Genomic DNA, 27,976 nt, shown 5'->3' with positions numbered 1-27,976 from the left:
CCTGCGCTAGTTTCGTGACTCCAGTACAATGAGGCGTCACGGTTCTGCGGCCCAACTCTCCTCTCCCCCCACTTCCCCGGGTAATTTATGAGAGCCGCCACTTTTTCATTTTGCTGCCACAAGATCGCGAACTGTAAGTTGACAATCTATTGACTAGTTTATCGGACAGTCCTAGTATAAGTCTACTTTGTGAGCAAGCAATCTGGTAACATGTTACGGTACTGACTACGCGGTGGTTAGTTCACAATATGTAAACTTTTCGGAGGGACGAGCGGTTTGTAGAATTTAATTCCAAATGCAGATCGTTACACGGTATCGATCTTCCCTTGCAGGCGTGCGTATGTCGGAGATAATGGTATAACAATTGAGTAACATTAGAAACACTATCCTTAGTTGACCACCATCTTAATTGACAACTTCACAACACACTCTAATCGAATTGCAAACATTTACAGAGATTAACCAATTAATTTTATAATAACAAAGCGCATCATTCCATTCAATGACAACTGTCATCTGTCATTCGATCGCTTTGACATCTATCATGCACGATGTACATTCAGCCAGTACTCAAAATTATTAGTTGCCAACTTTAATTGTTCAAAGATTAACAATCATTTTGCCTTAAACTTATTAGTATTCTTCAATCATACTAATATTATAAATGCGAAAGTTTAAATGGATGGATGTTTGTTAGAGTTTGTAGCCTAAATTGTTGAACGGATTTCGATGAAATTTGGTATAGATGTGGAGTATAGTGAACACATAAGTTACTCACTTTTGTTTTTTTTTATTCCACACGAACGGAGTCGCGGGCGAATGTTATAACAGATAATCAGTGTAATGGTTAGTTAACTTTAATGAATTCCGTCCGGACAGTTAACGATAAAGAGCCCTGTTCACTATCCTAATGAAGTAATTAAAATGTTTGCCGGCTTCGTTATTTAATTTACGACATATAAACATTAAACTTGGGCGGCAATGACTGTTTCAATTCAGGTTAATTCTATGATAAAAATAGATAATTGCATTAATTCACATCGTAATGTTCCTGAACCTGTGTTTACTTTTTAATAATTAGTTAATATTTCATTAAAATATTTGAATTAGGGACATTAAATACACATCTGAAAAATTCGATAACGGTTGTTTTGCGACAAAATTTAATTGACTAGTAGTAGGATTCATTATTAAGTATTGGAAGGTAGAATTTCTTTTACATCCAACTAAAAAGGAAGAAAGCAAGTTGCAAATAAACGCTTAACATGTAAAGCAATTCCTTATAATATAAGTAGATTAAAATGGAGTCAAAAGGATTCCTAATCGTTGCATCAGAAAACTTTGAGACATCTCGAATAAGCTCCATTCGTCGGAAATGTCCATAGAAAGACAATTTACTGGTCAACATTGTTTTGCCGCAGCCGGTAGAGGTCGCATCGGCAATCTGTCATGGATGCTCTATCTCGGTGCAGCTGAATCCCTGGTACCCGTTTAAACTATCATTACATTACTTTAAGAAAATAATCGTGAAAAACTTCCTTATAAAGTTACTAGCTGTTCCCGTGCGGCTTCAACCGCATGAAATTATAAAAACTTTTTTTATTCTTTACATTTGTCAAATTATCAATTACAAATGTCAAAATGACATGACATGATGACAACCTTGCTTCCTTGATGTTGGCAGAAACTTATGGTCTCTTCCCCACATTAGGGTTTTTATCCAAAATATTGACCCACTAAGTTTAATGACGTTAAAATATATAGCCTCAAGCGTGACAAAAGTGTAAGGCTTTTTATTAAAAAAAGAAATGTTCAAAATAATTGCTGACATCTTAGGCAACAAAGAAGTGTGTGTTTACGCTTTATTATAATAGTATAGAAGTATATAATAGATAGTATAGATTTAGCTTCAACGTAAAAAGACATTCGGAACATTTAAATGTAAAAAAAAATAGCAATTGAAAATTTAAAACAAATAATGTTTACATATTTTTGTACCACAACTAGTTCCCTCTGGTGTATTTAAATGTTACTAAAAGTAGTAAATAAATTAGAACAGACTTCAGAAATAAACAATTCGAAAAGTGGCAATGAGAGCTTCATTACTTTCAATAAATTTCTTCCCATTCTTTAGTTGTACTTTATTACGATTTTTACTGTGAATTTTGGACGATAAAATTCCCTGATCTTTCAAATACCTGTCTAGAATTGCTCTTGATGAAATCTAAAGTATTTTATAGTTCAGGAATACTTACACGTATGTTCCAATCTTATTTGATATCAGACTATGATAAGAAACACCGTAACGGTAAAATAAGAGATTAAACGATTAGAGTAAGTTTGTATGTATATCCAATTTACCTTCAAACATAAGTACTGTCAAGTTCTTTGTTGTTATTATGGAACTAGCTGTTCCGGTGCGGCTTCATCAGCACTAAATTATGAAAATTTTAATTTATTGTGAACATTTGTCAAATTATCAATAGCAAATGTCAAACTAACATGACATGACAAACCTTGGCAATTTCGTTTTCTTGATGTTGGCAGCAACTTATGGTCTCTTTCCCACATTAGGGATTTTATCAAAAATATTTACCCCCTAAGTTTAATGGTGTGAAAATATATAGCCTAAAGCGTGACGTAAGTGTACGGCTTATAAAAAATGAATTATCCAAAAATATGCTGTAATTGCTGACATCTTAGGCAACAAAGAAGTGTGTGATTACGCTTTATTATAATAGTATAGATAGTTACTAAGCAGAAGAGTTCCCTTTTAAAAGTTCAAAAGACCGACATTTTATAGTTGATTACAATAGGAATTCAATGAAATATATTTTAACAATTTTATCTGTTGCGATCATAGAATTATTTTAAACGGATATATTTCTATCATCAAAGTTAACATTTCAAAACATATTAATGAATAACATTCTTATAAATATAATATAATTTGTAAATACAATTTTTCATTTCAATTGAATCTACCATACAAAAATCTACCAGTAAAATCAATATATTAAATAAAAATAAATAACAAAATGGGGAAAACATAGAACCATTAAAGACACTCGCGTTGTTAATTATCATGCATTAAGAGATTGTATTGATTTATTTATTAAAATGTAGAAAGTAATGACCCATATACAAAAGCTTATCGGATAGAGTGAGCATTATTGTGAACGTAGCTTATTAACATCGCATTTGAATATCAACCCGCAGTGAACACGCAGCCTTACAATTAGTCCCTAAATTACGTACATGCTTTCGATGATTCTTTCATTAATGTCTTTTTTTAAATATTAGTGGATTTTTGTTAATTTACCAATATTTCCTTTAACCAACTAAGCTGTAGACTTGTGCTAGGTAATGATTCACGACAAAGTCTAATGGCGGTATTCGAACCTTCGACCGCAAGATCGGTAGTCCCTACCCCAAACTATTAGGCTATTGGCGCTTAAAGCCAGTGTTTGTCAAACTTAAATAACATTTTCTTTTTCATATTCGACATTGTACCCTTTTATTGTCTAAAATGCAAATAATAATTAACCGCTGACTTTAGTAGCAAATAATTTCAATAGCTAATAACTTTTTTTACGCATTCATGCCATTCAGTTTCTAAAGAAAAAATCATAAACAAATTATTTCCATAGACAAACATACATTTAATAAATAGTGGTTGTTATAAATAAACGTAAGAGGTCGCTCCCCGCGGGCAATCATCGACATTTATGTAAATCATACAAAATACTATATCAATTACGAAAAAAAATTCAATTACTCCAAGACAGGCGTCGTAAGTACTTGCCCACGCATATAAGTTATTCTAATAATTCAACATCTTCGCCACTTTTATCTCAAGCTATTAAACTATTGGTATATTTTTCCATTGACATAAATAACATTATATAACCTATTGCCAAAATAAAGACGGAATAGCTTTTGCCCGCGACTCCGTATGCGCGAAATTTGCGTTGTAGACGGATGGATGTTTGTTAGAGTTTGTAGCCTAAAGTGCTGAACGGATCTCGATTGAAATTAGCACAGAACTATACCATACTCTGGAAGAACACTACTTTCTTTTGTTTTTTTTATTCCTTACGGTCGGAGTGTTTCATAAAGCTAGGGTTTCATAAAGAACATAACGGTTTGTTGCGAGAAAAGTTTAAATAACTACAATATAATAAATCATAATTCCTATGCTAAGAGCGCAGCATCACGCCACATCTCTAACGAGGCAAGCAGATACCATCTGTCGTGGCTGCACACAACCTGCATACATATCGCTAGGTAAATGCTTATTTACTACGAAATATGAATTTAATTTAGGTTTATGGTCGAGATAAATCTTGCATGAGAAAATTTTAAGGACAAATTGTTTTGTATGATAAGGTGGGGAACGACCAAGCGTCTAACTAACCGACCGCAACTATAAGTGCGTTGCCTACCATTAATCGACAGAGAAGGAGACGCAGATACCGATGAATATTCCCCTTCCCCACATCCTTTCCGAAAAGGATGGTAAGATATAGGGAATTAAGTATTATAACTGAATGTAGAGATGTCTAAATATAAGAAAAATTGGAAAAAGAAGACCAAACAACAGAAAAGCAAGAATACGATGACTAGTGATTGATTTGAAGACATAACTCATTTGTCTCAACCCTCTATAAAGTAAGAGAGGTATGAAGTTTTTGCTACCATCAGTATTTCATTTTAACAGACATTTAACAGGCTAGCAGGTATGCTAGGCTAGGCTATGCTCGGCCCGACATGACCTGCAGCGGTACTGGACTAATTAACTCCGTTCTATTCAGCCTCGCTGTATACGGAAGTGACAAACGGACGGCTAACAAGCGAACAGGCACTAACAGGGTTGTACAAAGGCCAAATCATCATAAGATAGTATACACAGGAAATATATAATTGTTAACTATGAAAAACATTGCCAGTTGTAATTACAAAGTTCACTGTAGTTTAATTGGAGTCAGAGAAACAAAAATGTTGGTTAGATAGTGATGTTGCTGACAACCCTATGTTTAAACCAACCCAACGATCAGGTCACGAGCATCGTTAGGGATGACCATTAGACTTTCCGATTTTACACGTGCTCACCGAAACGCTCACCAGATGCCACGCGATCAAGTAATAGAATGTGTAATTAAATTAGAGAAATATTTTTAATAATCGAATAAAAACTATAAGCTACAGTACCGATATATTATTAGCAAACTTAAAATCCTCCTAGTATAAATGCGAAAGTTTAAATGGATGGCTTGATGAATGTTTGTAGCCTAAACAGCTGAACGGATCATAATGAAATGCACAGATGTAGAGGACAGTCTCGTAGATAGGCTACTTATTTTGTTTTTATAATTCCACGCGCACTGAGTCACGGGTGAAAGCTAGTATAGTTTTAGTAAAACAAAATCCATCGAGATCATCAATTGATTTTTCCCGCCTTGCGCCTTAAAGAAAATAATTGAATACAGACTATATTCAAACTAACAAAAGGTGTTTCCGTATTGTAAATAACAAGGCCGTCAGTATCAGATCACGACGGGCTATGCTGACGTTCTGCAGTTACTGTTGCAAGATACAGTGTGAAGATAGCTGCACGCGATCCTAACCATTGTTTATTACTAACCTCTCCATAATGTAGTCGTAAATAACCTGAACGTATTTATGAAGATGTGTGTGAACCGAACCAAAGTTAGGCTGGAATCTTTCGAAAGGCCTTTGGACTGATGGTATACGTAGGTATATTAAAATGAAGTTATAAAAAAAGTATTGACAAAATCGGTCCACTAGCGGCGGAGTTATGCCGTAACACACATAAAAAAAAATAAAAAAACATACAGACGAATTGAGTACCTCCTTCTTTTGGTAAGTCGGTCAAAAATAAAAGCTATCGATGAATGAGAAAAAATTTCATTCGTTTAGAATTGCCCAGACACAACCTGCTTCATATTTTTACAACCAGATTAGCTACTTCTAAAACCAATATTATTGTATAATGCTAAACAACAATTGCGTAATCATACAAATATTTTGAATGCGTTTGTTAGAGTTTGTAGGACAAACTGCTGAACGGATCTCGATGAAATTTGTCATAAATGTGGAGGATAATTTAAAAAAAAAACATAGAGGAATGCTTTTTTTTAATCCCACACTGAAGGAGTCGCGGACGAAAGCTAGTGAAGCAATATTTTCTACGGATATTTTACCGTGGGCACGTCACAATAGAAAAGGTCAGCCAACGATTTATAGATCAGATTCCGCTTACAATAAAGAAAACGAAATTAAAAAACTACACAGAAGTCGTGTCTCAAATTGGCCGATTAGTCACGACTGAATTCTCACTGACATCGATAGGGCGGTAGCCGATCCGTCTTGTGTGTACACTTGCGACTAATGTAACAACGTGCGATTTTTTATTTTATTTTTGACCTACATTGATACTACACCTGCATTACAATAATGTCCTCCCTATGTTAAAAGAAACATAGTTATATTCGTTAATTTGCAAATTAGCTCTAATTTAGACATTATTAATTGCAATTTTTAAATGTAATCAAAAACTTTCTAGTCTTATTGTATTTAAATATTTAATGAGAATTAAGTTTTCATTGAAAATTCCGGCTTTCAATTTTGAAAATAATAAATAAATAGAGGTAAACGCTCCCGAGCTCCTTGATTAAAATGTGGTAGAGGAATGAGAGCGTGGCATAGCGCCGCCCATTAAAAAAATAAAAAAATTTAAACATACAATAATAACTTTAAAACATTTTCATTTTAGTTGGATTTTAAGAATCAAAAATATTGTCAAGTCGTATAAAAGCCAAAAAACGTTGTAGTCGATCGTTTATAGCCAGCCTTAACGCGAGCTTAACCTATTCCATGGCAATGAAGCGTTAACCGATCCGATTTCACGCGGCGACGCACCTCTAAATAGAATAATCGCTTCTAATGAATAAAAAAGTACACAAGGCCTCCAAAAGTATAGCGCAAATTGATCGCACATGTTTCAATCGAATGCAACCCTTATAGAAACGCGGCCTTGTGTTACTGCGATATGGAACAGAGGTACAGGGGGTTTGAAAACTACTAAGGTATACTAACAACGAACGGTTAGAAGAATTTTTTTATATACAAATTAGTTTTGATTAAAACATCGTTTTTTCACTTGACAAATATTATCCCAGACATATTTTATAACGTAACTTTTGTCGAAAGTAAAGTTACAAGAAATTATTTAATAAATTGCTATTGATTGCATTATCTGCCCAACCTTTAAAAAAAGGCAATAAATGTTATTATAAAATTTTAACAGCCTGTATATTATCTACAGCATTAATCTCTTATTATTGTCGCACACAATGGCGCCTCCACTTGTGCAGCTGACACCATAAAAAACCCACGCCCTATAAAACATTCCCTCGACAAAATGGCGGACAACAATAACATTATTTTCGTGGATTATTGTAATTGATCCGCATAAGCGAACAAGTGGGAAGCTTTTATACGCAAATGTTTAAAAATCCCCAAGCGATTTTAAGTGATAAACGGATTTCAATAGTTTAATTTATTTCAATTAGTGAACGTTTATTTTTAAACAGGCTTTAGCTCGCGACATCACTTACTTAATTTAAAACATCGTTCAACAACATCGGAGCCGTTCTAGCGATAACAGTGGTAGAGCCCGCTTTAACATCTTCGCACGAACAGGCCGGCTCGCCCGGTGTAATACCACGACCACACAGACAACGGGCGTGAAGTGGAAGCAATTCCGCGTTTCGTCTGATGAGTGTGATGCCGGAGGCCTAAATTTAGTCCCTTTCCCTTTCCACCCTTATCTTAAGAGAAAAGGATGGGAAGGAAAAGTTCATTTGACGGTGGAGGAGACGCATAAGAAGGGGAAACGTCCTCTTTATGTGCGTCTCCTCCTCCGTCAATTAAGGGTAGGCAACGCATCTGCAATTGCGGATGTTTGTGGGTCGCTTTCCATTTCGGTGTATTCAGGTAGCCGCTTGCTCGTTTGTCACCTTATATTATAAAAAAAAAGATACATACAGAGTAATCCAAACATTAATATTCATATTATAATATACTTTGTACAGTATAAGTATGGTTTGTGTATGAAAAAACCAGGTAAGACATGACTAAACAAGTATATTTAGGATATTCATCCAATTTCCATGCATGGTGTTAGTAAATAAATAAAAATAAATGAGGCAATAAGGAACAGGCAATCTGGCATCTTCCTGGCCGCGGACACTAAAACAAGTCAAGTCTCAGCATAATTCACGCTAACTAAGCGTTGACTCTAATGAAGCTATATAGAGTTTGCTAGCGCGGGTCGCGTAGCGTTATCTGACCGAAAGTACATTTTGGTCCTTACAAGCAGGATGCATTAGTCGTGCAAATGGTCGTTGATGTTATTTTATTCAATTGGAATTGTTTTCTATTAAAATTCAGAATTCTTTAGAGAATTAACTAATAAAATTATAGTATTTTTGCTTATTCGATTTTCAAAACTAATCATTTTAGATGTGGAAGGTAATAGATTGAGATCCCAGACTAGGATGACGAAACCTAAATTCTAAAGCTTTACTGATATATGATTAGATAGTACTCGTTTGTGATATAACTGAATGGCCATTAGTTGTCCTGTCCAATGGCGCAGTTACGGGCTATCACGCTCTGAAGTTGGTAAAAAACGCACCTAAGTTTACTTATTTTTACAAAGCTGATTTTTTCATATATGTTGAACAACACTATAAGAATTACTGAACAAATACTGGCAGGCAATTTCCGTGGGCCGTTTATTTTGTAATGCTTGATTTTTATGTCTTACACTCAGGGGCCTATAACAATACCCTCTGCAAGAAGGCAGACATTTCTGATGGGGCAAACGGCGTCCCAGACACTTTATCTCAATCTACAAGAAATGAAACAAACGGATTATAATCTATTTTCATTTAATAGACATGTAGGTTTACATATACATATTTTATTTCATCATAAAACTATATTATATGTATTAATTTACCCAACTAAATGTGACCTAGTAGTGATCAGTGAACAAACAACAAATATAGAAGTCGCGAGGTGGCTCAGGACGTGGCCTTCGCCTCGGAGGAATATTTAAAACTATTACTGTCTGTAGACCATAGAGTTTTCATCATCCGTAGACCGGCCGCCGTGACCACCCCCGACTCTCATTTTCTCTGTGTTAGCTACAATTAATCAACACAATGCGAACATACTGTTAATATAATGCGAGGTATACTTTGCACGACGTAAAAACCAAACAAAAACGGGACATGCACGACACTTTCTACCGATTAAAAAACAAATAATTCACATAATCGCAGTAACTTAGTATTCATTTATCTTTGAATCATTCCAGGCATGAAATATTCAAATAAATTGATGTCCGACTCGAAGGACCATATTATAAAGTATATACGGCTATTTCCATTGCATCTGTTCCCTTTATTAAATCCATTTTATAACACTCGTTACAAATTATATCTCGCATGTAAGCATCAACCATAAACTCTTTATAACCCACCAGTATGTAACTTATGAATATATTTTATTACTGGCATAATATAACAATCCCATTTTGACAGCTAAGAAACTAAGATATTCCGACAACATAATCCTTGATTCTCGCGCGATCATTTTTCGATTTTAGGTTACGTCACACTGACAGCTGTCAAAATCGGCATTATATTATGATGGCCATAACACTGGCAAGACAATAATTTAACTAAGAAACATAAAATAGGCTTAAAGCCGGTTTGTACAAAAGTTCATTATTCTTTGGCTTCAAACCTGGAAAGCGTAAAATATACATCGTGTAAATGTTCTTTTTATATTATAAATGAGTACAAAATAACGTGCACAGTTAATTTGCTCACATACACAAACATTAGAGACGCCATATTAAATTATATTACAAAAAATTGTAATTTCGTTTGTAACACAGGACGTTCAAGTTCCCATATATTTGTTAATACTTATAAGCGAATAGCATTATCCTAAAGTAAACAACGTAAATACGTGAGTAAATACATAAAATCAATTCAATGTTGTTTTATTTTATGAGATATTTAAGCCAGATATTGCTTAGACAATTCTAGTCACTTTAGTTGTAGACATATAAGGTCTGTCCATACAGACTGGAGTATAGACGTAATTGAATAAGATTTACTATTACCTTAACGGCTTTTATACACTCGCTTTTGACATGACATGCAAAATTACACCTTTTTTCAATCACATAAAGCTTAATTTAATTTGCGATAAAATTCTGCTGTACTCTACCCTCCGATCTGTGTGTACGAACTTTTATGATCACACAAGTGTCTGCTATTTCAAAGATTTTTTTTTTATTTGTCAAACCATTAAAAAATAATCAAGCATTAAATTTACATTAATTTAACCAATATTTAGTTAACTTTTTCATTATCATATTATTCTGTTTGAAAGTTTTTGTTTTTGATTTAAAACGTAAATTAAAAAAAAAATACAATAAAGACACATGCATAGTCGAGTTTAATAAAAATGTGAATATCACTGGCTGAAAATATAATTTATTGTCTATGGTTTTTGCAACATTTCATTATTTAAATTAATAATAAAATCACGTCTGTAATAAGTTTACGTTTACAGCATTATTAAGGAAAACTGTTCAAATAAGCTTCTTATAATTGGACATTTTTATTGAATTAGACTATGCAATGTATTTTAAGTGATTTTACTACCAACGAGTCTTTATAAGTAACAAATAATCAACAATTTACACCGGTTTTATCCACTTATATATGATTACAAGCTTAAATTAAAACTCTGAGGACTGCCATACACGGACTGATTGCTGACAGCGTCAGCTGTAGTTCCCAGTTTACAGTTTTAAAAAATACAACCACACGTCTGAAGCCGTGTATGGCGGCCTTTAGACGACCTGCGTATATTCAACATGTATAAACTCTTGCATAAAACATAATTATGAGTCAAAACGTGTTTGTATTTTCAGCTACTAAATTCGGTACAGTCATCCACAGAAGCGATTTTGTAACAAAAGTATTTATTAAATATTTTGAACTTTATTAAGTTTTTACGCGATTGTGCTCCAATAAAGTATAACATACATTTTTTCTATTAAGTTAGTAAAAAAAAATATACAAACATGTTTCATCCAAAAATGGCTAAAAATCCAAAGGATTTCATAAATTAAAAAATGGAAGAGACACCTGATTTAAAACAATTAAGGTAAAAACGTAATAGAAAATTAGTTTAAATATAAATAAAATAATAAGTTTTTAATTCGTCCATAAACTACGAAAAAAATGTTTCAAAACGCAACATCATTGGTAATGGAAGTTAACAGATGTCAAAAAATATAGTTCATACAAATAATAATTCTAGACTTGTCAAAAGTAATATTTTAGCGACTTTGGCACAAATAACAGAGTATAAAAACATTCGAAAATAATCCACAAAAACTGCAGTAAAGTGCGTAAATTACATTCACGTAGTCAACAAATATCAGAGTTAATTAAGACCATTTAAATATAAATTACATCAGGCTGTTTTTTTCATTAATTTCATACTTTAATTTACACTTTTGTTTACGATTGTACATGTAAAAAACCTTGGAAAGTTAAACTCAAAATCGATTACATATTCTCGATAACATGGGAAAACCTATGAACTCATTGTGCCTTTTTTTTAAAACTTACTTAACAAAGTTTAATATATCAAATTAACAATTATAAATATTATGCTAAGAACATACGTAAAAAGATACATAAAAAATTAGAGAGCGATTAACTAAATGTTAAAAATCAAATATAAAAAAAATTATGAAAAACAAAACTAAACGAATAATCCAATTTGATAATTGTTCATATAAAAAGTACAACTGATGCATTAATTAAAAAATCTATAGCAATTTATATTCTGATAAAATGTCCAATTTTTGTTATATAAAACATTGCTATAGAGATATAATGTAGATTCAATTAATTTTGATTCGCAAAACTTTAAAATATGTATTTCTTGTAGAAAAAAAACAAGTGTCATGTATTGCAAGTTAAAAAAACCTGAATGCACAAATAAAAAGTAAATAATGATTATTAAAATATATGGAGAGTGTGTGAATAGAAGGAATTGCAAAATATAACAAAATATAACAGCAATATTAAAGATTTTTCTACCATAGACGACATATTCATACTTTTATATATTTATTTAAATATACACGAACAACTACATAAAGCATTACATTTTGTGCTTGATCCACCCTCCATACCAACCCTTAACATAGCAACATCTAGACAAATTTAGTTTTGCCAAAAAATCTAGGCATATCCGAAAACTCCCATATTACAAGGCGGACAACAAAACATTCGGCCATAGAAACACACAACATTAAAATCGGCCAATTCATCTAAAAACGCTATAAAAATTATTCTTAAAACATAAAAGTTAATCTAAAACTTTGGTTATTAGTACTAGTACAAACTAAAACAGACGGACAAAAGGATTGTGATCGACAGAGCGAGACAAAAAATACTTTTGTGTGCGTGTTTACTATTATATACAAAACATATCTAAATAAATATACTTTAACAATAAAAACATTAAAAGCAAATAAACATATAAAAATGCTAAAACATTTAACAGCAAACAATTTTGATTGTGATTATATAATAAATTAAAATTATTTCACAACATTATTTGTACTCAAAGTACTATCAAAAAGCGCAAAATAAAACAATAAAAATCATATTAAGCGTTAAAACTATTAAACGTGATGTTATTGACGACAATTTTGTTATCTGACAGCTGTCAAGATTTACGACCAACGATACTTCCGTCGCGCAAAAGTTGACAGCTGTCAAAACGACACAGATTAAACAGATTCATCAAATGAACGCAAGCGTGAAACGAAACTTAACAGTGAGTATTAAGACACGAAATGCTTAGCAATAATAAATACTTTATCGTACAACGCAAGACTAGAAGCGGGTATAAACATATAACTAGGAACCAACTAATTGGTGAGATAAACACCCTTATGGAGAGTTTCCACTAACAAAAAGCCTGTATAAAACATTCACTTTCATATTTTATTACAGATTTTTTAGTACTGGCAACCTCCGCCCATACGTAACTTGTAACACCGTTCCTATAAAATATTAAAGCACCTTGCCATCAATAAATTAATGACAAAAAGCATTAAATAGGAATACGATTTACAACACCGTTTAAACAAATATAGTCTATGGTACCTTAATATTGTATTGGGACATACAGAACAACTTTGCTTGTAAAATTTTCATATAAACTCAACACGGACAATATAACAATTATAGCTAGAATAAATTTTGACACTAGCGAGATGTTATTGAGAAATCAACAAAACCGGAGACAAAAAACAGATCTATCAAAAGATTCCTCAAGAATTTGCACTATTTGTACCCTATCTGGCCGATCGGAAGCAACAATACCGAACTATACCTGATACTATTATATACTATTAACAGATCTTTTACATATCGATTAAAATCGTAAGGCGAAAATTAATATTGGTCTCAATTGTACTATTTTTTCGGGGCACGATTCAATACCTAACACCTACAACTCTCACGGCTACGATATCGTATATCCTATTCCTATATACTAACAAACTAATGAAGTAACCTGAAACCATATTGTAAAGAATGCTCAGCGAACCCCCTTTTCTCTCCCCTCTTTGTGACACTCGCGATGGCACGCACACGAATTACAATAACACTACTAACGAATGGGGTTTACTTATTCCGCCCACCCTTTGAGAGCTGTGTTGCCAGCTTATAAGGTTGCCATACGAAAAAAATAAACCACACACCCTAAACTGGCAACACCACGCCACGGATCTGTCATCCTTTTAATATTTACAACAATAATTGCTCTAACCTTTTCAAATTTAAATATTAATAAGGAAATCTCGAGGGAAAATATTATCAACAAGCTTGATCTTTTTTTTATTATTTTTTTTTTCGTTTTTCTTATTTAAATCCGCGTGATAGTGAACTCTTTAGCCCCCAAACATACATATACTCTTGCGTTTATACTAAATTCATTCTTATTCCTTCAACATATAATATATTTTCCTTAATATTTGTGTTGACTCATATTGTAAATGTATAAAAGCGTCTATCACAAGTCTGGTACAATTTGCTGGCTAGTATTTCTCCTGGACAGAATCTCATAAGATATCATATCATTTCGTTAGTTATTTTGGCCAATTTATAATCTGTAACGAGGTAGTGCCGCTGTGTGCCTGAACTGTCACTTTTTGACATCTTTCAACGAAGACTTAAAAAGAGAATTCTCTTTTCTCTTAACAATAACAATGTTATGGGTATCCTTTGATATTTATTTCTTGTCTAAAATAATGATTAAGGCATAACTAAATAACAAGGTCATATTTTAACAATTCACCTATTTCATAAAGATTTTTATAAAATCAAGGCACAGTATCCTACAACAAACCTGATCTGCGATTTAAATATGCATTATTCTGCATTTATGTAACAATTATTTAAATATAACCGAGGGCGTTACGTTTAATCATTGTTCCGGATTCTATTTGGTTGGTCCATAAAAATGCCTTTACCATTCCAGTAATTTAAAAAAAAAATGACAACACTGATGTCACTTTGACAGATGTCAAAAAGCAAGTTCACGCGTAAAGCGCATTTGAATTAAATTTCGCTTGAGGTAGGTCGCGTTTTCAGCAAACATGTGAAGACTTTCATGAATAGCTAAGATATAACCAGACTGCACGGCCTACATCTAAATGGCGGTCGAAACGGTTCAGGTTTTTTTTAAACCATACTTCGGTCTAGCCCTAATCCGAAGCAGTGAAACTAATGACGTTCGAACCTACCCTAATCTAAACACTAGAGAAAGATACAAGATCATTAATTAAAAAATAAACAGACAAAAAAATAATACTTCGATCGACGACGCGTCGCGAATAAAAAAAAAACCGTTCGTACGGTTATCTCGTCATGACTAGACAGTTGTTGGCATTGCACTTAAAATCAATATATAAAATAAAATAAACCTCAGTCGTCGGAACGACAACGGGACCGCGAACTATGGCACTGACGGCGCACGCGATGACGTCACGAGGGCGGTCACTTCCGATGACGTCACTGGGAGGAACTCCGCCCCCGTTCGAGCGATCACTGCCGGCGGCGTCACTGTTGACGCTGATGACGTCACTGTTGACGCCGTTGACGTCACCGCCGGCGCGCCGCGCCCGACACGTTCAGGCGACCGGCGTTTTATCGGCGGGCTGTGGGTTGTAGTCCTTGTTGATGAACGAGAATCCTCTGAACTCCTCCTGCAAAGTGAAAATACATTTATAAATTGAAAGTACAATTTGCACTAAGTTATCTATACTAATATAATAAAGTGTAAACACACATTGTTTAGTTATGTAGGATGTCAACAATCACAGTATATTGTTAAATAATTCTTTCTTAACTAAAATCCCTTTAAACAAGCTTTAGGCTATATATTTTGACGCTATTAAACATAGGGAGTGAATAATTTGAAAAAAACCGTCATGCTACAAAGGAACAAAAACTACAAGCTAACAACATCAAGTTGCACAACATCAAGCACTGATGCCAAAGGCCGTTATTTTCATTTGTACATTTGAATTTTAACATTTGCAATTGAATATTACCAAAATGTAAACAATAAAATAAAGTTTTCATAATTTCATGTGGATGAAGACACACGGGAACGGCTCGTCCATACTATTTTTGTATATGATATCGTCGGTCTAGACCGGGATCTAATGTCGGTCTAGACTGGGATTCTAATGTAGGTCTAGACTGGGACCTAATGTCAGTCTAGACTGGGAATTAATGTCAGTCTGGTGTACACACCTGGTTGATAGCACGGACCACGTCGGCCGGCACCGGCGTCAGCACGGGGTCCTCCTTGGTAAACTCCGCGTCGAAGTTGGCCGCCTCGCGCTTGCTCTTCTGAAATCGAGTATGAGTTTTGTCGTATAAAATTAACTGTTTCCTGATTTTATCGCATATCACTTTAAGTCAAAGTTTCCATCCTTTTCTCAAGAAGAAAGTATGTGAATGAAAAGTGGATTTAACGGTGGAGGAGACGCATAGGAAATGGAAATGTCCTCTTTATGTGCGTCTCCTCCTCCGTCAATTAAGGGTAGGCAACGCATCTGCAATTGCGGATGTTTATGGGTAGCGGTCGCTTTCCATTTCGGTGGATTCAGGAGGCCGCTTGCTAGTTTGCCAGCTTATATCATAAAAAAAATATATTAGCTAATGGGTATTATACGTACGACTTTAGGTCTGAATGGGGGGCGCAGACGTCGTTGTGCGAGTGCATCCCAGTCCATATCGCGGAAGAAGGCGTGTGCGCGGATACCCGCCGCGCCGCCAGCCACGCCGAGACGACGCACGGGGCTCTTCGTCATGAAACCTGTATAGGAAATAAGTAAATAAGCTGAAATAAACATCGCCAATCATCTATGAGTGGAATATTGTTATATCAAATTAACAACATTACGACCAATTTTTTAATAACTAGCTGTTGATCGCGACTTCGGCCGCGTGAAATTTAAAAGTAATAAAAATACAGCCTATGTTACTCAATGATGGCGTAGCTTTTTAATGGTGGAATTTTGGAAATCCGCGAGTTAGTTTTTGAGTTATTTCAATACAAAAATACAATTCTTTCTTTTTATAACATTAGTACAGATAAACTAATTGTGGGCTTAGTATTTCTTACTACTTTACACGGTCATTTTTTAATCAGCACAAAAATCTGGTAATTTAAAATCAGTACACAATCATAAATACATAGTTTTTATGTATTTATGATTGTGTACTGTTAATCTGAGTTTTATTATTCTTAAATTAAAAGGTTATTTCAAGTCATCGACAAACTAACAAATGGCAGATATAGTTTTTATTCCCTATACAATTATTTAAGACAGGAAAAGATACCTTTAAGTATAGAGACAGCGTCTTTGGAAAGCCAGACAGGGTAGAGGACATCATCATGAAGGATGCTTTCGAAGAGGTCGTCCTCATTATCCGCTTCAAAGGGAGGCTGTCCAGCTAACATCTCGTAAAGCAGCACGCCCAGCGCCCACCAGTCTACTGACGGACCGTACTCCAGCTCTTGAAGAATCTGCAAATCATACGATATTATTTTTTTATTAATAAAACTATATCTATACTATTATAATAAAGCGTAAACACACTTTTTTGTTGTCTAAGATGTCAGCAATTATAGCATACTTTTTAATAATTCTCCTTTTAGTAAAAAGTCCTAAACTTGCGTCACGCTTTAGGCTAAGTATTCTAACGCCATTAAACTCAGGGAGGAAATATTTTGGATCAAAACCCTAATATGGGCAAGAGACCATAAAAATAAGTTGCGGCCAACATCAAGAAAGCAAGGTTGACATCATGTCATGTCATTTTGACATTTGTAATTGATAATTTGACAAATGTAAACAATAAAATAAAATTTTGGTAATTTAATGCGGATGAAGTCGCACGGGAACAGCTAGTTTATTATACAACTTCAAACAAAGCCCTAGTGCACTTAGGCAACTGCCTAAGTCTATGTGTACTTCCTATGTCCTTTAATACATCGGAGAATAATAGTATCATCCATCCAAAAAAACTAAAAACAAAAACAATTAGCCAAATTGTATGCCAAATATTCAGATTTGTACAGCAGTTTAGACTACAAATTCAAACATTCATCCATACAAACTTTCGGAAATATAATATTAGTAAGATTATACAACTAGCCTTACACTATTTTTTTACTAACCAGCCTCCATCCTAGCGGAATTAATTAAAAAAAAACGTAAAAGCCTTTGTGATGTTTTTGACTATGTTCTGTGTATTTTATTTACATTAGTTAAGCGATTGGAGATAAGAAGAAAAGTCCATCCATCGAAGCATTTTTGATAATTCATTGGATACTATGGAATTTAACAGTGGTAGAGCCCGCTTTAACATCTTCGCACGAATAGGTCGGCTCATCCGGTGCAATACCACGAACACAGAAAACAGGCGTGAAGTGGAAGCAATTCCGCGTTTCGTCTGATGAGTGTGGTGTCGGAGGCCTAATTTTAGTCCCTTTCCCTTTCTACCCTTTTCTTAAGAGAAGGATGGGAAGGAAAAGTGGTTTTGACTATGGAGGAGACGCATAGGAAGGGTAAATGTCCTCTTAATGTGCGTCTCCTCTGTCAATTAAGGGTAGGCAACGCATCTGCAATCGCGGATGTCTATGGGCAGCGGTCGCTCTCCATTTCGGTGGATTCAGATGGCTGCTTGCTCGTTTGCCACCTTATATTATAAAAAAAAAATACCTACATTGTACATAAAAGTCAAGTTATGAATTTACCTCTGGTGCGATATAATCTGGAGTTCCACAGAATGTAGTTGTAGTTGCACCATCTGAAAAAAAAAAAAACAATAAATAAATAATGTATGTAATCATAATTACGATTTATCATTTACGAGAGGACCAAACAGAGCGTAATTTTCATTTTGCCCAATTATAGGCAAAATAGAAACCATCCCTTTGCATGTGGAAAACAAAGACATTTAAAAACACAGACGAGGCACCAACAATTATTTTCACCGGTACTTTGCCTGAAAGGTACTATATCAGTTGTCAAGATTATTACGCTACCTCGTGTCCTTGTGTAATAACAAAATAACAAAATATTTTTCAAAATTACAAAAAGGCTGTTATAAATCGGCAATTTATTAAAAAGTTAACTATGCCTCCTCTATATATATTTTTAAGTTTTTGCTGCAAAAGAATATACCTATAATCCCTTCCTTGCACATGCCGAAGTCAGCCAGCTTGCAGTGACCCTCGCTGTCCAGCAGGATGTTGTCCAGCTTCAGGTCGCGGTAGATGACACCATGCGAGTGCAGGAACTGCAGCGCCAACGTCACCTCCGCCGCGTAGAATCTGAAATTCAAGTAAAAAAATATTGTCCAGTTCAAAAAGATCAAACATTCAGCAATCGTATTTAACAATATTAGCAAAGGGCGACGAAAGTACTGACAAATTGAAAAAAAAAACTAACTAAAGACTTAAGAATTAGAATCAAGCTAGAAAATATTAATGTAAAAAGAAACCTAACTTCATAAACTCAGACTTCATACATACATACATACATATCCATCCATCCATACATGTAGTCACAAAAACTAAGCGTTCAATTTCATACCGCATGGGTAAACATCGAAAGACACCGTACCTTCTGGGGAACAGAATTATGTCGGGGTTTTATTTAGGGGCCAACTAAAAGTGCTTCAGAATTCCGAGATCTCAGTTGAAAACTGACCTAGCTCTAGGCTCATCGAACTTCCTAGCTCGCTGTATCTGGAACATGAGATCCCCTCCATCCACGTACTCCATGACGAAGAAGAGGCGCTCCCGTGTCTGGAAGGCGCAGTGCAGCGCCGTGAGGAAGGGATGGCGCGCCGCCAGCGCCAGCACGCGCCGCTCCGTCAGCGTGCACTCCACGTCGTCGTCTTGGATTATCGCGTCCTTCTTTAACACTTTCACTGCGTACACCTAACAAAAGCAGAAACCTCAGTTTTTCTAGATATTATTATTCTTAGTTTATTAGTACACTAGCTGTTCCCTTGCGGCTTCATCCGCATGAAGTTATGAAAACTTTATGTCATTGTTTACATTTGTCAAATTATTAATAGCAAATGTCAAAATGACATTAGCAATCTTGCTTTCTTGATGTTGGCCGCAACTTATGGTCTCTCTCCCACATTAGGGTTTTTATCTAAAATATTTACCCCCTAAGTTTAATGTCGTGAAAATATATAGCCTAAAGCGTGACGTAAGTGTAGGGCTTTTCATTAAAGAAAGAATTGCTCAAAAATATGCTGTAATTGCTGACATCTTAGGCAACAAAGAGTGTGTTTACGCTTTATTATAATAGTATAGAAGTATAGTTTATGAGGAAACCTTATTTTATTCTTACCTTTTTCACCCATTTCGTACAAGGAAACAATGAGATAGGGAAGTGAATTTGGCAGGCGATGCCACAGATTGGGGAAATATTTTTTTCTGTACATGCCATTCGTGATATAGTTATAATGCACTTGTAAATAGATGCCTATGCTTCGCTATTTTGTCGAATTCCAGTGTCCTCTTGCTTATTTATTCTCTTATACTATTAAAAAAGTTAGGAAATAGAACAAAATGACTTACTTCATCCGTGCCCTTCTTCTCCGCGAGCATAACCTTGCCAAAGGATCCCTTGCCCAGCACCTTAATGAAGTGAAAGTCTTCGAGAGAAACCTTGCCGTGCATGCTGCCCTCCGCACCATCACCATCACCACCTACAGTTCATCACCACACGTCTTACATCACCATTACTTTGATATGGAACTTGGTCCTTCGAGTCGGATAAAAATTGTTAAATATGCATTTATCTGTTAGTATTCCAATTACTAGCGGTTTTACAAAATTGGCTATTAATTATGTTTTTAATACGAATGCTACCTATTATCTATTTCAAACAAATCACCTTATATTAAAAAAAATAATACTTGAATAAACATTTAACTCTACTTCTTTCCTTATCATATAAATACGTCAAACCTATATAAAATTACAAATAACATGGACAAAATTCCATATAACTTAACAAAAAGCCCCACCACCATAGTTAACATATGTGGAACCTTCATAAAAGGTGAATATTTCTTCAAGATCGTCCCAATGCGAGCGCCAAGACGTATCATTTTCTTGTATAAGACAGTTATCCAAAACATTCGGTGTGTTATCCGTGCCTGTACGCCACAAACATACAAATAAACAAACACACAAACATATTCAAAAAGGTTGACCATCAAAGGAATAGATAGAATACATATAACACTAAATAATAGCAATTTCCATACATTTAATAGCACCGTAGATGTTAAATTCCTATCTTCTACGCGCGGTATTAAAAAAAAAACTAGAAATTAAATCCTATAACACTCACTAACAATATATTTTTCTCATGGCAAAAGAATTTTGGACATCAGTTAAGTAGTTTTTGAGTTTATATGTTACATTTTAAAAAAATAAATATTTTCTCTTTATAATAGGATAAATGTAGACTAAATGGAAGACCCGAGATAAAAAATTCATAAAAGAAAAAGATTTAGTTCATAATTATCGTTTTCTTACTAATATCATATATGCGATCTCAATGAAATTTGGCAAACATGTTGAGAAAAGTCTGGACGAACATAGTACTTTTGGTTTTTTTTTTTAATTTTACGCACGTTGTCCCAGCCGTAAGTTACTTTACAAAAACGGTCAACCCAAAGCGAACAAAAACAGGACAAAGCAATATATAAACATATGCAAACAAAATGAAACCTTGGTAAGAGGCGAATATATCCTGTAGCTCGGCCCAGTTCGGGCCCCATGCCACCGGGTGACCTAAGGTAATACATGCAAATCAAATAAACAAAAAAGCATCCATTGGTAAAAAAAAATAAAAAAAAACCGTCGATTAGTCACATCAAAAATATCTCGATTGTTCTAAAATATAATGCCATCTCCGTAACGGCTAAGCACTGAAACGAATCATAAACACTTCGCTTCGCTACCAAATTTTTAATGAAATTTGAATTTTAAATGTGGTCTTATCATTTTTTTTATATATTAGTAGATATTTGTTAATTTACTAATATTTCCTTTAACCATTCCAACTAAGCTCTAGACTTGTGCTAGGATATGGTCACGACAATACTCGAATAGCGAGATTCGAACCCTCGACCACAAGATCAATAGTCCCTACCCCAAACCATTAGGCTAATGGCGCTTAGCATTTACATATTTGTCGTTTCAATATTCTGCCGTTAGACTATTTATATATCCTAACCAAGAATATAAAAAGCCAAGGGTGTTTCAATCCGCTTTATTATTGTATCAATTTCTTATGTAGACAAAGAAATTTTTCCGAGATTTAACAAGGGTTTTACATTCCTAATCTGGCTACTTATGTTTCGGTAAAACGTTACTGTGACTTGATTGTGGGAATCATTTACAACTAATAAAAATAAATAAATAAATAAATAAATTTGTCGTACTAAAACAATAAATAGTACATGAAAGCAATTTGAATATATAATTTAATAATGAAACATGCAAAAAATAATAATTTCCCTTTATTATACCTTTATCGTCATGCTTCTCATTATCTTTGCCATCAGAGTCACCAGAAGAACCCAAATCTGGTGGACCCTCGAGCAAAGCTGTGTTCAAATACTGAAAAAAAAAACAAATAACTAGTACTAGCAAACTGTAAGTATAAATTAAAACAATTCCCACTAAAACACAAAAAAAATAATTAAAGATATTGCAATAAACAAAAAAAAAAATTATGGGCTTTCTTCAATATTTTTTTAAATATCACTTTCGAGTGTTGTCGGGGCAACAGCTTGTATAGGATGGCTTTATGTGTCTTACCTTTGATGGTCTGGGGCGAGGATTCTTATCAGGGGAGATGCCCATCTCGTTGAGGATCTCCGCCATCTGCTTGGTGTTGATGCCGCAGTTGTTGGCAACATTCTTCTGGCACCGCTTGTGTACGTTCATAGAGCATACTGAAATATATATCTCATTTTAATACATATAGGAATAAATTTAATGTAGATATTGCCATTACAATTAATTTTAGTAAAAATTTTGGAATAAATTGAGTTAAGATGAAAGATTACTTATGTACATTAGAGGAAATTTGAAAGTAGCGCCAGTGGTGGAGAAATTGACGAGCAAAAGGTTAGCGTGGTATGGACATGTTATGCGACGAAATGATGGGGACATAAACCAGAAAGTGTTGAGATTGATTGTGGATGGCTACAAAGGAAGAGGAAGACCGAAGAAAGTATGGATGGATTGTATGAAAGAAGATATGCTTAAGAAAGGAGTGGATTCAGATATGACGGCTGATAGAGATGTATGGAAGAGCAGCACATACTGTGCCGACCCTCCATAAGGGATAAGGGCAAGTGCATGATGATGAAAGATTACTTATGTAACAAAAGAATGAAATCTTCACGGAATATAACCTAATATTTACTAGAAAAAGTTTTTTATTTCAATTCAGCACAGACGAAGTCGAGCAAATGCTACTGTATAAATTGTATAGATATTTCATAGATAATTAGTTAGAATAATCAAAACTAATTATATTAATTCAAAGAAATAATTATTAAAGCAAAAGTATAAACTCAGGTAACCAAAACCAAAGAGCAGTAAATAATAGATGTATTAAGTAATGTTTTAAAACAATCGTCTTTTATTAGATTTTAAAAGCATTCAAACATATGTTTTGTTTAATTTGTGTATAATAACTTTCAAATAGTGGAGAATACTCATAAAATTGTCTAGATTTTTGTTTTTTAAGATTTCTCTTCAACAATTTATCCCACAAAACTTCAGTTTCCTAATTCTTGTATATCTGAAAGCATTTCAGAGTTTTCTGAATGGATAAACCGATTTTAGCAAGACTTTGACAGGAAAATGGCTGTTATATGCAGAAATATTATATTTAGGCTTTATAAATTACTAGCTGTTCCCGTGCGGCTTCATTATTGTTATTGTCCACATCTGTCAAATTCTCAATTGCAAATGTCAAAATACCAATTACCTTAGTATCGCAATTTTTCTTCCTTGATGTTGGCAGCAACTTATGGTCTCTTTCCCACATTAGAGTTTTTATCCAAAATATTTACCCCCTAAGTTTAATGGCGTGAAAATATATATCCTAAAGCGTGGTGCAAGTGTAGGGCTTTTCATTAATAAAAGGATTATTTAAAAATATGCTGCAATTGCTGGCATCTTAGGCAACAAAGAAGTGTGTGTTTATGCTTTATTATAATAGTATAGAAGTATAGATACCTTCACATTGCAATCCCTGCTTTATAAGTCCGTACAGCAAAGAGCCGCAGTGGTCACAGAATGTGAAGCGCTTGTATGAGTGGACTACAAACCGATGTGGTACATTCACATTGAAGCGCTGACCACTGGACACTGTCACTCCGCTTTGTTGCTGGTGGATGGAAAAATACATACAAAATAAAATAAGTCATAATAGTTTAAATCCAATGTCAATATCAAGTGTCCCAAAAACCTTACCGTCACAATCTAAACGAAAGGAGTCGCAGGCGAGAGCTAGTATTCTAATGGACTAAGGATATCTGACACAGTCAAAAGTCAGAATACATTATAACAGCCCACTAACACTCTTATTAAAGTAAAAAAATTGTCACACAATCCTATGTATTATATCTGTCATATCTATATAAGTTTTATATATTTTATTATCTAACCAATATAAAAAGTCACATTATTACTTAGTATATTGTAACCATATGTATACTGTAAAATAAAATATTAAAGTTTTGATAACTCACCTCCTCTTTCATGCCAGGACACTTGGTGACTACCGATGAGTGACATCTCTTATGAACCACACAAGTACAAACTGTAACAAAATGTCAAATAAGTCCACCATTTATAGCACTATTTTAAGTTGGATAATTCAGAAAACTCAAATCGGTTACTACACCATAATCTGTTTATTGTAAGAAACTAAAATAAAGAAAATTAAGTTTCTCACCTTGACATTGATAGCCTTGCTTGCCGAGACCCCTAGAAAACAAACATTATTAAAACTTTACACAAATAACATACTTATTCAAGAAAATTCAAAAGTAATGTACAAGAATAACTATTAAAATATATTTACTTTTCCAAAATACCACAATCTTTTTGCATACAATTTTTTGAGACATTGAATAATCCTAAGATTAACATTCCTTTTAGTAATAATTAAAAATAGTAAATAAGAAACAAAACTAAAGAATCAAAGATTAATACTAAAGGCTCCATTAAGTAGATAAAGTAAAAAAAAAATCCTTAATCACTTACCATATAAACTCCCGACAATGGCTACAAAACGTCGGCTGTCGTAGAAAAGTCGCCATAAATTTGTGTCCATTGACTTGATGCACGCGGCGACGCAGCGCGCCACGACGCCGCGCGAACCCCGCACCCTCCTTGAACTCGCGCCCCCGCGCCGAACGACCCTCCGACCCGCCCCCGGCTACAAATACACACAAACCTATTCATACTTCATCGCAAACTAATGTAGCTTATAAAATCATAGCGAATAATTACTACTATAGTTGAAGTCATTAGAAACGAGAAACATTATTTACATAACTGTCTGCAATCATCTTACTTTTCAGTAATATTATAAATGCGAAAGTTTAGAAGAGATGGACGGATCCCTTTCCCGTCCCACCTTTTTCTATTAAGGAAAGGATTGGATTGGAAAGTGGATTTGTCAGTGGAGGTGACATATAGGAAGGGAAAACATCCTCTTTATATGCGTCTCCTTCTCCGTCGATTTAGAGTAGGCAACGCATTTGCATTTGCGGATATCTATTGGCAGCAGTCGCTTAGCCAATTCGACGGATTTAGGTGGCCGCTTGCTTGTTTGCCACCTTTTTGTATTAAAAAAATGGATATTTCTTAGTTTGTGGTCTAAACTGTTGAACAGATATCAATGAAATTTGGCGTAGATGTGGAATAGTCTGAAAAAACACAGACTACTTTTGATCCCGGAAGTAGTTAAGGTTTATTTGGTAATTCTACAACAGTTCTAATCTTATTGAAATTTGACACAGATAAAAAAACAAAATCTGTATGAAAAAAGGTGACAAACACTAAAAAATAGCCCATATAAATAGACCAAATGAAACAAAAAAAAAACTATAAACAAAGTATTTAAACTGACCTTGAGAATTCCATTTCAGATCAATTTTCAGATGCAATTTCCCCTGTGGCTCTAGGTCCACCTATAAAATGTAAACTCAATAAACATTTAAGTACATTATGTTTGGATATATAAATAGAATTATTATTGTGCTATTAGTAGGGGCTACAGTTTCCGCAACAAGCTTTTTGTAACCACAACTGACTATATAAGACACTTATCCTTTTATTTGGAACTGATAATGCCACTAATTTAAAATATAACAAAATTAACCATATGAATCAATCTGTAATTATAAAAGGAAAAATGTAACATATATTTAAAATATCCTGAAAGTGAGTCATAGTTCAACAAACAGGATGTCAGTTGATACAAATTTGCCAACATGTAATGACAAAGATATGCATAAAACCACATATCTTTAAAATGTTTCATGTAATGACCTGAATTTAACATGTTATTATTTGTCGGACATTTTTATTACATCTATATATAACAAATGCTTTGTCTCATTTATATATGTTTCATGAAAGCCTTGGCAAATGCTATAAGTTGCCATCTGAGGAGCCAACTCCTTCCCCATAAGTTTATTATATGTAAAGTGTCTGAAATAATAAGGCCACACTTAAACTGCAGCTCCATTACAATTTGATATGACAGATGTTAAGCGGTGCTTACAAAGCAAAATTTAAGTTTTTTTTTAGTATTTGACCATATGGGAGTCTTATTAAAGACACTATATAAAAAAAAATCTATATACTATTAAATTACATTTAGTATAAATACAAATATTGGGAGTAAAAAATCAAGATTATTGATATTGTAAACAGTAACAAAAAAAATGTTTTTTGGATAATTAACAAGCAATTTTAAGAGTTTCTGTTCATATGTAAACACATATTTATTATGACTTACAAACCTATATTTTAAAATATCAGTAGTATTAAATTTATCTTATCTTGAATTATCATAATACATAACATACAAGCTGATATTATATAAATAAAAAAAATTCTATAGTTTACAGTCAGATTAAGAAGTAGATAGTGCAATAAATTCGCTTCATGAAAATGTTAAGTAAATTCTATGTGAAAAAAACTTGCCCAAAAATCCGTAGCCTCTTTATCTCTGTGCATCAGATCTTCAAAAGGAATTGTACAGTTTGCAACAAAATCATCTGGAGGTATTGCAGCATCATGGAACACTGTGATACCCAAACTAAAAACAATAAACAATGTGAAACATATTAAGTAATTTCGCATGTTCGTATTACAATATATAACTAAGCATACCTAGTTACATTGTGCACTTCATGTATAAATGTTTCATTCCAAACTGGGTCAAAAGTTTTGGGTTTCGTGCTTGAACGATCTAGATGGTGCTCGTCGGCGTCGATCGAGACGTACGGGTCTATCGGCTGATCGTCTGCGAAGATATCGTGTATTTACAAATAACACCAACACCCATTTTGGTAAACATGTTACGCCTTATTCATGCGCAAAAAATTTGTCACATTAGCGGAGCAAAATTGTTTTTATTGTAGTCATTATTTGGTATTCCAGCTTTTTATATTATATTTATGCATGAACTAACCAGGTTTCCCGAAGGTCATGTTGTGCCGTTTCTGAAAGTCGGTCGGTCGGAGGCCCGTCGCCTCGCACACCTTTACACGCACCGTTCCGCTGAACATGGTGCTACCGACCAAAGAGCCGTATCACCAAGACCGCGCCGCCACACGATCACTTCCACACTATAAACCCACTTAAAATCATTGAAGGTGCTTCATAATTGAAATTGAAATAGAAATAAAGTTGACACTGATGAGATCGGCCATGGATGGATGGATATCTTCTCTATGGTTTTTAATGGATTCCCACAAGATTCCCATTCCATTCGATTCGGGAAAAAAAATGCTGCTTTTGTTTTTTTTTTACTCTTTATATTACGTTCTGATTTGTTTTATTAGTTAAATACTTTTAAGCTGCAGTTAATATAAAAAATTTTCTCTTTATGTTCACTATTAGTCTAAACATTAATAATGGAGTCAAAATATACATTTTATTTTGGAAGTTTTTGCCC

General features: G+C 34.1%; 1 protein-coding gene across 4 annotated transcripts; it reads right to left on the bottom strand.

Annotated features, from left to right (window-relative positions):
- Positions 1-12,841: 12,841 nt before the first annotated feature.
- On the bottom strand, positions 12,842-27,852 carry LOC106101096 (protein kinase C). Of its 4 annotated transcripts, none has more exons than XM_013280209.1 (20): positions 27,491-27,852; positions 27,190-27,322; positions 27,001-27,115; positions 25,919-25,979; positions 25,048-25,222; positions 24,737-24,768; positions 24,531-24,601; positions 24,016-24,166; positions 22,582-22,718; positions 22,290-22,380; positions 21,487-21,549; positions 20,799-20,906; positions 20,323-20,453; positions 19,436-19,668; positions 18,908-19,056; positions 18,478-18,530; positions 17,058-17,244; positions 16,391-16,530; positions 15,963-16,058; positions 12,842-15,409 (listed from the first exon to the last, which is right to left on the bottom strand). In XM_013280209.1, the coding sequence occupies exons 1-20, from the start codon at positions 27,585-27,587 to the stop codon at positions 15,335-15,337; spliced, it is 2,298 nt and encodes a 765-aa protein (XP_013135663.1). In that variant the 5' UTR covers positions 27,588-27,852; the 3' UTR covers positions 12,842-15,334. The 4 variants fall into 4 exon arrangements, with proteins under 4 accessions (XP_013135663.1, XP_013135662.1, XP_013135664.1 ...); XM_013280208.1 differs by having other exon boundaries at positions 15,963-16,061; positions 27,491-27,850; XM_013280210.1 differs by lacking the exon at positions 20,799-20,906 and having other exon boundaries at positions 15,963-16,061; positions 27,491-27,849.
- Positions 27,853-27,976: the final 124 nt, after the last annotated feature.

The sequence above is a fragment of the Papilio polytes genome, unplaced genomic scaffold, assembly GCF_000836215.1.
Source record: "Papilio polytes unplaced genomic scaffold, Ppol_1.0 DF824024.1, whole genome shotgun sequence".
NCBI lineage: Eukaryota > Metazoa > Arthropoda > Insecta > Lepidoptera > Papilionidae > Papilio > Papilio polytes.
Note: the sequence above shows the minus strand (reverse complement) of the source record. Positions and strands in the feature narration are given on the sequence as shown.

Bases quoted from the DNA above. Each gene is read 5' to 3' on its own strand.
- LOC106101096 (XM_013280208.1), bottom strand. From the start codon at position 27,587: ATGTTCAGCGGAACGGTGCGTGTAAAGGTGTGCGAGGCGACGGGCCTC. The intron at 25,223-25,918 runs GTCAGTTTAAAT...GTGTATTTGTAG, and splicing joins TCTGAAATGGAATTCTCAAG to CCGGGGGCGGGTCGGAGGGT. The intron at 24,602-24,736 runs GTGAGAAACTTA...ATTTTGTTACAG, and splicing joins GCAAGGCTATCAATGTCAAG to TTTGTACTTGTGTGGTTCAT.